The sequence below is a fragment of the Sphaeramia orbicularis genome, chromosome 4 (genome assembly GCF_902148855.1).
Source record: "Sphaeramia orbicularis chromosome 4, fSphaOr1.1, whole genome shotgun sequence".
NCBI classification, from domain to species: Eukaryota; Metazoa; Chordata; class Actinopteri; order Kurtiformes; family Apogonidae; genus Sphaeramia; species Sphaeramia orbicularis.
The window spans coordinates 8,673,154-8,685,358 of record NC_043960.1 but is presented as its reverse complement, the minus strand read 5'-3'; the positions used below and the strand labels follow the sequence as shown (position 1 = coordinate 8,685,358).

At 40.0% G+C, this 12,205-nt stretch overlaps 1 protein-coding gene across 1 annotated transcript in view; it reads left to right on the top strand.

Moving 5' to 3' along the window:
* Positions 1 to 12,205, top strand: part of LOC115418290 (ribonucleoprotein PTB-binding 2-like) — a 99,134-nt gene that overhangs the window by 80,654 nt on the left and 6,275 nt on the right. The window contains exons 7-9 of the mRNA XM_030132704.1: positions 6,283 to 6,381; positions 8,954 to 9,065; positions 11,479 to 11,693. Coding sequence (XP_029988564.1) covers positions 6,283 to 6,381; positions 8,954 to 9,065; positions 11,479 to 11,693 — 426 coding nt within the window. The remainder of the gene's footprint in view (positions 1 to 6,282; positions 6,382 to 8,953; positions 9,066 to 11,478; positions 11,694 to 12,205) is intronic.

Here is a 12,205-nt window from a genome sequence, read left to right as displayed (position 1 = left end):
CAGGTCTTTCCAGATGCGCTGTCAGGTTCAGATCCAGATCCTGTTTATTTTACTGTATTTTTTTTTTTTTTTTTTTTTGGTGATGTGCTTTAACTTGCAGCTTTGATTTATTGATTTATTTTGCACATACATAACATTGATCAAAGTCATAATAAAACAGTAAAGGTGCTGGGAGAGGCAGAAAGACTGAAATGGATTGCCTTAAAGCCTCCATCTTATAAATACATAAACATTAGAAAAGTTATGAGACTTCCATAGCCCATACACATTCAGAATTCATTAATAAAAGAAAGACACTATAAATATATGTGTGTGTGTGTGTGTGTATGTGTATATATATATATATATATATATATATATATATATATATATATATATATTTACATTTACATACACACAGGGTGGGGAAGCAAAATTTACAATGAACATGTAGTTGTTTTTTCTCAGCAAACACTACGTCAATTGTTTTGAAACCAAACATATATTGATGTCATAATCATACCTAACACTATTATCCATACATTTTCAGAAACTTTTGCCCATATGAGTAATCAGGAAAGCAAACGTCAAAGAGTGTGTGATTTGCTGAATGCACTCGTCACACCAAAGGAGATTTCAAAAATAGTTGGAGTGTCCATAAAGACTGTTTATAATGGAAAGAAGAGAATGACTATGAGCAAAACTATTACGAGAAAGTCTGGAAGATACTGTTAAAGAAGAATGGGAGAAGTTGTCACCCGAATATTTGAGGAACACTTGCGCAAGTTTCAGGAAGCATGTGAAGGCAGTTATTGAGAAAGAAGGAGGACACATAGAATAAAAACATTTTCTATTATGTAAATTTTCTTGTGGCAAATAAATTCTCATGACTTTCAATAAACTAATTGGTCATACACTGTCTTTCAATCCCTGCCTCAAAATATTGTAAATTTTGCTTCCCCACCCTGTATATACATATATATATATATCAATGCAATATCATAATTGATTTCCTTAAATATTTCTTAAAGGATATCTCTGATGTGCTATTTCCAAGAACATGTGAAAATTGGCTCCACCATTTACAACCTCTATACCTAATACAAAACTGAGCTCTTTTTTTTTCTTATTATTTATTGGACACATAAACATTCAGCATACACTTATAAGACTTAGACTGTAAATACTCAAAAGACAACAAACTGAAGTATCACATCAGATAGATTCATACTTACAAATTTACACACAGACAAAACAAAATGAAAGGAAGTAAAACAAAACAGAAACAAAACAAAAATAAGACAGAACAAAAACTACTGCTTGTGTGTGGATGTATGGGGGGGGTCTTTTGGTTCAAAACATTATGAGCAGCACAAAAGAAAAAAACCTGAGCTCTTGATGTGACACATTTAGACAAATGAAAATGTTGATTTTGACGAGTATTGTATCTGTGAACTACAGCATTGATTGCAAAATACAAAATGAAATACTCAGGCAAGGTACTTTGATTAGGCTGAATTTTATACATAAAAACACAAATTTGGTAGATATTAATATCAAAAATATTAAGTAAATTTAGTTTGAAGAATAAATTAGCAGAAGAGGTCAGTGGCTTTGTTATAGTGTAAGTCTTCAGCCCAGCCTAATGTCATGAACATTCTGGGAAAGGCAGTATATTTTTCTGTTCCCGTCTTTTTTCCCTCTGTCCTGCCCCAGTCTCTCGATTCCCGTCACAGAAAAAAAAAAAAAAAAGAAAAAAAACATCCCCACAACATGATGCTGCCACCACTGCGTTTGACTGTAGGGGTGGTATTAATGAGGTGATGCTCAGCGCCTGTTTTCCTCCACACACGCCTTTGGGAATTGTGGCCAAATACTTCAGTCTTTGTTTCATCAGACCACAGGATTTTGTTTGACATTGTCTGAGAGTCATTCAGGTGCCTTTTAACAAATTCCTCGTGGGCTACCGTGCCATTTAGCGAGGACCGGCTTCTGTCTGGCCGCTCGACCATAAACGCCTGATCGGTGCGGTTTCCATGGTCGTTTTTCCGTAAGAATCTCCCATCTTAAACTCCACATCTCATTGATTGTTGGTGACCCGTCCAACTGAGGCGCTTCATCTCTGATTACTGCATAAGAAGATACAAAATTAAAATAGGCTGTCTGTGAGTCTAGATCTCTTCTTTTTGAGAATGATGAAGGTCATCGTGCTTTTAGGCATTTTTAATGATGTACAACTTTTCTTTTATCCGTCTACATCCTTTCCCAGATCTATGCCTTGACACAAATCAGATGTCCGAACAATCCTCTCAACCTTGTGGTTTAGTTTTAACTGCACTAATACACTATTAATTGACACCTTCATATAAATGGAGTATGGAGCCAAATTATACTGTTAATTGTGTATCATGTGTGTGCTTTATGTTGTTTAAACTTTGTATGGCTGCTACCTTGGCCAGGTCTCCCTTGCAAAAGAGATTCCTAATCTCAGTGGGACTTCCTGGTTAAAGAAAGGTGAAATTTAAAAAAAAAACTAGAAAAGCACCTGGAGAGTGTAGACCTCCGCCAAGGTAGATCAGTCCCCCCCGATCACCACTAAAATTTAATCATTTGTTCCTTGTGCCAGTATCAACTAGGGGTGTAAGAAAATATTGGTTCTGCAGTATATCGCGATATTTCATTTCATGATACTGTATTGATATTAAAAAGTACTGTATTGATATTTTTAGGTGTTTATTCAAATGCAGATATGGCAGAGGTTCATTTTTCTTTTTTGTTTATATTTTATTTAACACAGTTTTATTAAATAATGGTTATCTGAAGCATCCTAAAAGCACTTTTTATTAGGGATGCTCCGATACCAATACCAGTATCGGGTATCGGCTCCGATACTAAGTGTGTGTACTCGTACTCGTAAAAGTAATCCAATACAAATGCACCGATACCACTTACGGCCGTGTGACATTCACAGTTCAGTGCAGCAGGTATGAGGAGGAGGAATAATATGTGTGGAGTGTGAAGAGTGTGGAGATTTTTTGAAATAAGCGACGGTGATAAAAGGAACGCTGACTGCAAGTAACGTTACAGACACAGACAGATACGGACGCAGCGTTCTGTCCGTCCTCTGCGTACATTCCATCCGTTTACCAGGTGCTGGTGGAGACAGAGAATACCACCGGGAGTACGGAGCGGTGCAGACCACCGCCAGCGGAAGTGAAAACGAAACTTATGGCTCATTTCTCTTTTCTCTTCCTGCTGAAGTTAAACTTTTAAACCTTACCAGTGAAAACACTGCAATATTAGTATCACATTAGTGTTACTTCTGTCATCTCCATGTTTGTTATTACTGACTTTCTTCTTCTCAAAAAACTTCACTCTTCTTCGTGGTATTTGTCCAGTATGGTTAATTCAGAGCGGCGCCCCCTGGTGGATTAATTGAGAAACGCTCATTCCAACACATTAAATGTCAGTAGCAGCACTTTGTTCCAGTCAGACTAATGGCAACGACAATAAAGCACATTTACAAAAGGAACTAAGAACTGGAATGGGATTATTAAGTACTCGTATCTGTACTCGGTATCGGCAAGTACTCAAATGTAAGTACTCGTACCCGTACTTGGTCTGGAAAAAAGTGGTATCAGTGCATCCTACTTCTTACTGTCTGAGAGGCAGATGTTAGTTCCTTTGGAAACTAGGAGAATAAGAAAAATTTTGTGATATCGCATTAGATCCTGTTCTGGTCAAATAAAAATGTGTTTAGTATTTGTGCAGATTTCTGGTGTAATTCAATTCTTCCAGGAAATAATCTTAAAAAAAAGAAACAAAGAAAAAATTGCTTTTTTTAACAGTATCATGATATATCGTATCATGATCCTAGTCTTGTGATTTGTATCGTATCTCCAGACTCTTGCCAATACACAGCCCTAGTATCAACATTTCCTGAAAATTTCATCAAAATCCTTTCATAACTTTTTGAGGCATCATGCAAACAGACAGACCAACAAACAAACAAACAGACAAACCCTGTTGAAAACATAACCTACAATAAAAAATAAAAAAAATCATGTCCATTCATTCATTATTCTGAACCCGCCTTTTCCTCACTAGGGTCATGGGGGTCACTTGGGGCCTATCCCAGTTACTTATGGGCAAAGGCGGGGTACACCCTGGATATGTCACCAGTTCATCGCAGGGCTGAACATATAGAGACAAACAATCACTCTCACATTCACACCTATGGGTGATTTAGATTAACCCATTAACCTATCAGTGCATGTCTTTGGATGGTGGGAGGAAGCCGGAGTACCCGGAGAGAACCCACGCAGACACGGGGAGAACATGCAAACTCCACACAGAAAGGTCCCACCCTCCGTCGACTGGCGTTGGAAATTATGTCCAATGTATTGAGATTAATGTGCGTTGATAGGATGAAGGCCTGAGGGATTCAGCCCAAAAGATTTTCATACAAAACATTTTCTTTTTTTTTTAATCTTTTTATTGTTTTTTCAGATGTTATGAACATGAACAATAGAAAGAGCAATGAATGACAAAACATACAAAAGAAAAAAAATCCCACCCCAAACTAACGAGAGCTTCCATGAATTTAAAAAGTTAGATAAGAGAGAAAAAAAGTGGATGGATGGATGGATGGATGGATGGATGGATGGATGGATGGATAGATAGATAGATAGATAGATAGATAGATAGATAGATAGATAGATAGATAGATAGATAGATAGATAGATAGATAGATAGATAGATAGATAGATAGATAGATAGATAGATAGATAGATAGATAGATAGGGATGGGTGGATGGATAGAGAGAGATGGAGAGATGGATGGATGGAGGGAGGGATAGATAGAGAGAGAGATGGATAGAGAGATGGAGGGATGGATGATGGATAGATGGATGGAGAGATGGATTGATGGATGGAGAGATAGATAGATGGAGAGATAGACAGACAGACAGACAGACAGATAGATAGATAGATAGATAGATAGATGGATAGGTGGATAGGTGGATAGATAGATGACGGATAGATGGAGAGATGGATGATGGAGGGATAGATAGATGAGAGATGGATAGGTGGATGGATAGATAGATAGAGATGGAGAGATAGATAGAGAGAGAGAGAGAGAGATGGATGGATAGAGAGATGGAGGGATGGATGATGGATAGATGATAGATGGATGGAGAGATGGATAGATGATAGAGGAGAGATGGATAGAGATAGATGGATGGATGATGGAGAGAGAGAGAGATAGATAGATAGATAGATAGATAGATAGATAGATAGATAGATAGATAGATAGATAGATAGATAGATAGATAGCCCACATCTTCCAGGGACATCTGTCGGGTCAGTGAGTCTGTAGGAGTGCAGTGACTCCCAGAGCCTCCAAAATGTGTCCCATTTGTGATTAACATCATAAGTTTAGCTTCTCAAGAGGAATAAGAGCTGATCTATGTGACACATTTTCAATAGTTATCACAATAAATGTCAAACTAGTGCTTATTTCCAGTTTAAAGAAAGATTTCTGGCCTTGATTTGTAACGAGATGAAAATGACAAAAGACCCAACAGATCACAAATGACGTAAAAGACATGAGAGGTTGCAAAACTGAAACTGATTTTCATGATTTCATGTTCATTTTGCTCAAGTCCAGAATTCTTGAAACAATGTTAAAAACACTTATTTCCAGTTTTAAGCTTTTCTTTATGATCAGAGCATGACAGACACTCATCAAATAGCGCACCATTTCACAAATCCAACCATTATAATGTGATAAATGAGTGATGGATGATAAAGTGTTTGTTCAACATCAAAATATACAGGTGTAAAATGAAGTAAAACCACAGAACACTGAAATATTCGGAAACATTATATCTGAGAATGAGAGCCAGATTACCAGAAGAATAAAACAAATGTGTATTGCAATAAATATGATTGTAATTATTAATTCTAGATATACTGTATGTCACAATAACAATAATAATCGTTTTATCTCCTGGCTCCAAAAGGACATTTTATCATCTTGACATCAGCAGAACTTGGTTTTGTCTTAAACTACTTAATCTGATTTTTTTTTTTTTTTTTTTTTATAAATTAACAAAACACTGAGTCTTTGTTTTACACTATTTTTTTATATGTTGATGAAGAAAACAATCAAGGTGATAAGTCTGTAACCCAGCAAAATGTGAAAAATCTGAAAGGGTCAGAGAACTTCCTGAATGCACGACGAGCATCTGTTGTTTTTGTTCTTGTGCGCTTCAGTAACGGCCGCCTTCCTTTACTTCGCAGAGTGCAATGATCGGAAATGGACTAGTCCTTCAGAACCTCCTTCATATGCAGCTCGCCCAGCAACAGCTTCTTCACATCAAAGACAAGCGCGTCAGCAGCGTAAGACACCTGTTTGTGTTGCCGTCGGTGTATGTGTGATGATTTGCATAGGTTAGCGGTACATCTTCAACATGGAGGTGGATTTGTGCATTCACGCCCGTTACATTTTCATCTCCAGCACTTAACGCCTAATGAAAGTAATCAACCATTAATCACGGAACCTAATTGCTTTTTCTCTGTTTAAAAGACGACCTTGAGGTTCTGAAATATACCTCCACATTTTGATTTGTGTATTTTCTTGTAGAATATCTCTGGTTTTACTCTTTTATTCCCCAAGTGAAAGTAAAGTCATCAAGTTCAAGTAGCTGATGTTATCTTCACTCTTTTCTTATTTCTACAGCATCATTTTCTCTGTGGTGCATTATTTTTCCATCTCATCCTTTGTAATCTTTAATCTTTATTCACACCATTGGGCTGAGGGATTTATGTGACCACTAGAGGGAGTAGTGAGTCACTGCTGGTTTCACACTGGTTGTAAACTTAAAGGTGGGGTGCGAGACAGAGATGCGCCGATCCCGATACAGTATTGGGATCGGGCCTCTGATGTAAAATTAATTAAGTATCGGAAAGTATCTGAATATGACATGACGTTGCCGATCTACCTTCCGATACAATAGTATCGGAATAGTAAAATAACAACTTCGTAGTAGTGAGGCCGCGTCCACACATTTGCGGCAACTAGACGGAAGTGACTTCTTCTTCTTTGAGATAGGCGAAAGTCACATCCGCTTAGTTGCCGTAAATGTGCCGCGCGCAAAAACGAAGAAAGCATGTCCTTAATTTGGAGGTACTTTTCACTTGAGACGCAAAAAAGTGCCATGGCAAAGTGCAACATATGTGAAACCGATGTTCCGAGTGGTGGACTAAAACCTTCAACGTTTAATACCACCAATTTGGCCGAGCATTTACGAAGATGCCATGCGAAAGAACACGAGGAGCTGGAGCAAGCTAAACAGCAACAACAACAAGTGCAGCAAAGGATAACCGATTCATTCAAGGGGCGTGAAAAGCTTCCGACAGACAGTCCGAAGGCTGTAAAGATTACAGAGAAGGTGATAAATTTCATTGCACTGGATGATCAGCCTCTCTCTGTTGTTGATAATGTTGGCTTTTGTAGCCTGATAGAACACCTTGAGCCAAGGTATTTGATCCCGGTAGAAAATACCTAACAGACACTGCTTTACCAACACTATACAAAGAGTGTCATCGCAGCTAATGGTGCAGTGAAACGATGCTAAAGCTATGAGTTTTACTACTGACATATGGTCCTCTGAAGTTAGCCCGATGTCGCTAATCAGTCTTTCTGTACATTGGCTGAGTGCTGAGAATTATGCTTTTAACAGCATGGTGCAGCAAGTTAAACAGTGCAGGGGCTCACACACCAGCGAGTTAATTAAAACCACAATGAGAGAGATGCTGGATAATTGGAAGATTCCGCTGTCTAAAGTACATGTGGTTTTGGCTATGTAGTCTACTTAAGTATCGGGTATCGGGAAAGTATTGGTAAATAACCAAATTAATATATCGGATCGGATTGAAATTGAAAAAACATAGATCGGAGCATCCCTAGTGCGAGATGTTTTCCTGGAGCATTTTTTACTATATTGCTTAAAATCCCCTTCACATCCTGATTACAACCAATTAATTAAATCCTCTAACACAAAAATAAAAAAGTGAATCCCCTGTGGAATGGACAGGACTGAAAAAAACACACCATCCAATCATTTTGAGTGCCTGTCGGAGCCCGAGCCGGGGCTGTACGCAGCTGGACCTGGTGCCGGCGAATTGTCGCTGTGCAGCGCTCGTGAACAAGCATTGCACGTTCCAGTACTCTGGAGGCGTGGCTTCGGAGGGATGTCTGAAGAGTTTGACTGTGACTTTATCAGTTGATTTTATATAGTCCTCACCCAAAATAGGTTTTAAGAGAAAAAAAATCATTTTCTAACAGGATGTATTTATTAAACTTCAGAGAACTCTTCTTGCCTTTGGTCCACTGATGCAGATACTCGGTGCATGACTTGCATATCATGTGTGGCGCCCAAACTTTATCTTGGTCACCAAGTTTAATACCTAAATAAGATTGGTAAGCACACTTTATGAAACTTGTGACTTGATTCCTGTTAGGTACAATGGTGTATTCACCGCAGATGTAGCAGAATACGTCAGGCTTATTTTTGCAAGATCTTCTAGTTGAAGCCATTTCATTCACCTGTAATATTAAAAAAACCATTAATCATAAATTGGCAAAAGTAAAATCTTCAGAACTCGTTTATTGCAAGAAATATGAAAGAATTTTGTATCATATGATGTGAAAATGCCCATAAATGTAAGCAAAAATGTTAAAAAGCCAATATGTAGCATAGTTCAGAAAGTTGACCTGATTGAGCAAAATGAATGTGATTTTTGGATTCAACACACCAAAATTATCCTAAATCAGCTCAAAAAACTTAATAAATTTGTTGCTGACCAGTATAATCATCCTTTTTAATCTCCATTGCCACTCTCATTCTCCCTCTTTTCCCTCCTGTTCACGCCGTTGTCGTATTCATCTTTCTGTCTTTCTTTCTCGTAGGTCTCCAGTCTTCTCGGGGACCCGTCCAAACTGCTGATGCAGAAAGCCTTGTCTCTGCGACCTCCGGGCCTCATACCTCTGGGGAAAGGCCTTCTGGGAGATTCTCCTACAGGTGAGCAGGGCCTGGTTATTATCCTGCCCGTGTTTAATGACATGATGTAATTACTAAACAAAAAGGTCATTAGTATTATAAGTGTATTTATGTATTTAAGGGACTAGACTTGAACAGAATTGTCCAAACTGTGCATGTATTTGCACTTTGCCTGTCAGTGGTCAGAATGTTACAGTTTATCAGTGTACATCTTAGATTTTAGATTAGATTTGAACGTTTTTGCTCTCTGATTCAGAAAAACCAACCAGTATCATCTGTAAAATTCAGACAGTTATCTTTCTCATACACTCACGGTGGTTTTGTTAAGTTAAAATGTCCTGTTTCCAGCTCACTCACACTGTTTTTTGTTAGTAATACTTGGTAAAAAGGTGGGTGTAAACACTGGGGTAGATGCTGATATGCACAGTAATGTTTCATAGAAGGCGTCTGCAGTGACCTGAATGCCATTACTGTACAACACATAGTCAGGAGATTGCAGCACATTTACAATTCCGATGCCCGGCTGAAAAAGCCATGTGGTTTTAAATGGAAATTATATATCACGACTCAACACGGTATGTGTGTGTGTGTGTGTGTGTGCTGCTGTGTCTGTGTGTTTATGTGCTTGTCGCTCTTTGATTGTGTGCATGAGTTTGCCATTTTGTGAAGCTTTTATCAGTGTGTGTCTGTTGGGACTTTAGCTTAAGGCTTGTTAGAACTGATTCTTTATTGTGCTGTGGAGGCCATTTGTCAGAGCAATATTAGATTTATAATAAGTGTGTCTATTTGTGTATTTGTGCGCACGCGTATCCACCTTTAGTGTGTATTTCCTGCTTTAAATTTAGTCTGTTCAGCCTTTAGCGCGTCTTGTGTTTGCTGTTCTGCATGTGTATATGTATGTGTTTATTGGAGCCGGCAGTGAATGAAATATTGGGAGTGTGTAGGAAAGTGCTGGGCTGTAAATAAACATGATAAGTGATGATGTACGAGCAGGAAAGCCATTCTCAGATATTACAACTGGCTCTGCAGAGACAGTCGGCCTGAACTTTCCGTTTCCAGCTCTGAGTGATTCGTTTGTACCCAGAGAAGACAGAGCTGATGGTCATCAGCAAAAGCCATCTCATGTGTTTATCTGCCATCCCTCCTCTGTGTGCTTTCATTTCCTTTCATTTCAACTCCTTCCTTTTACTTTGGTCTTCTGTGCTGTTTCCTACCTTTAACTCCTCTCCTCTCCATCCCTTATCTCCTTTCCTTGTTTCCTGCCCTTTCTTTTCTCCTCTCCTCATTTCTCCTCTCCTCGTTTCTCCTCTCCTCGTTTCTCCTGTTTTCGTTTCTCCTGTTTTTTCTCCTCTCCTCTCCTCATCTTTCCTTTCCTCATTTCTCCTCTCCTTGTCTCTCTTCTCCTCGTTTCTCTTCTCGTTTCTCCTCTCCTCGTTTCTCCTCTCATTGTTTCTCCTCTCATTGTTTCTCCTCCTTGTTTCTCCTCTCCTTGTTTCTCCTCTTCTCATTTCTCCTCTCCTCGTTTCTCCTGTTTTCGTTTCTCCTGTTTTTTTCTCTCCTCCCTCTCTCCCTCTCCCTCCTCTCCTCGTCTCGTCTTCTCCTCATTTCTCCTCTTCTCTCCTCATTTCTCCTCTATTGTTTCTCCTCCTTGTTTCTCCTCTCCTTGTTTCTCCTCTTCTCATTTCTCCTCTTCTCATTTCTCCTCTTCTCCTTTCTCCTCTCCTCATTTCTCCTCTCCTCGTTTCTCCTCTTCTCGTTTCTCCTCTCCTTGTTTCTCCTCTTCTCATTTCTCCTCTTCTCATTTCTCCTCTTCTCATTTCTCCTCTCCTATTTCTCCTCTCCTTATTTCTCCTCTTCTCATTTCTCCTCTTCTCGTTTCTCCTCTCCTCATTTCTCCTCTTCTCGTTTCTCCTCTCCTTGTTTCTCCTCTTCTCATTTCTCCTCCCCTCCCTTCCTTCTCCTCTCCTTTTCCCTACTCTTCTTATTTCTCCTCTCCTCATTTCTCCTCTCCTTGTGTCTCCTCTCCTTTTCCCTCCTCTTCTCGTTTCTCCTCTCCTCCCTTTGTTTCTCCTGTTCTCGTTTCTCCTCTCCTCGTTTCTCCGCTTCCTTGTCTCTCTTCTCCTCATTTCTCCTCATCTTGTTTCTCCTCTCTTTGTTTCTCCTCTTCTCGTTTCTCTCTCTCTCTCCTCGTTCTCCTCTCCTTGTTTCTCCTCTTCTCGTTTCTCCTCTTCTCTCCTCGTTTCTCCTCTCCTTGTTTCTCCTCTTCTTGTTTCTCCTCTTCGCGTTTCTCCTCTTCTCGTTTCTTCTTTTCTCATTTCTCCTCCCCTCCCTTCCTCTCCTTTCGTTTTCCCTCCTCTTCTCATTTCTCCTCTCCTCTCCTCTCCCCTCCCCTCCCCTCCTCTCTTCTCCTCCTTCCTCCTCCTCCTTTTTTCAGAGTTAGGTCCAGAGTCTCTTCCGGTGTCTACCAACGCCACAGTAGTGGTATCATCCTCGGGGGTCATGCCTTTCCTCCAGTGTCGAGCTGCAGGAGGAGAACCAAACCTCACCCATGCTCTGTCCGCCAACCCCATCGCCTCCTCCGCTGCCTCCTCCTCCTCCTCTTCCACCTCCATCTCCTGTGACAGGCAGCCAGCACCTCCTGGGACCTTGGTGAGCTTTACAGCCGCAGGGACAGGGCTATTCCTTGGGTATAAGTACTCAGGCCTGGGCCCACCTCCACCTAAACCTCCTGGAGGGGATTTACACATCAACAGGCCAACACGGCAGCTCAGATGGATGCCCGCTGGCCAACATGGTGAGCACCACCAGCACAGGAGACGCACAGTAAATATGCACCACAGGGATATATCCTCACCACCTCCTTATTTTACTCCCACAATCTGTCTGTGTCATTAATCCGTCTGGGAGTCTGTCTGCACCGAAACCAGAAAATACACCCTTCTAACTACTAAACATTCATTCACTTAATCAGTTAGGAGAAATAATTCAGGCAGGCCCAACCCAAAAGTCAACCTACAAATCAATTTCATCTTTACCTGAATTGAGTCAAATTGGGTCAATGTCAGGATCTGCTGGTCTTCAGTTTGTGGTCTTGGGTTCTGTCCGTCATCGTCACTTAGATGTAGAGTCACCACAAACACACATTAGTGTCATTCTGTAGT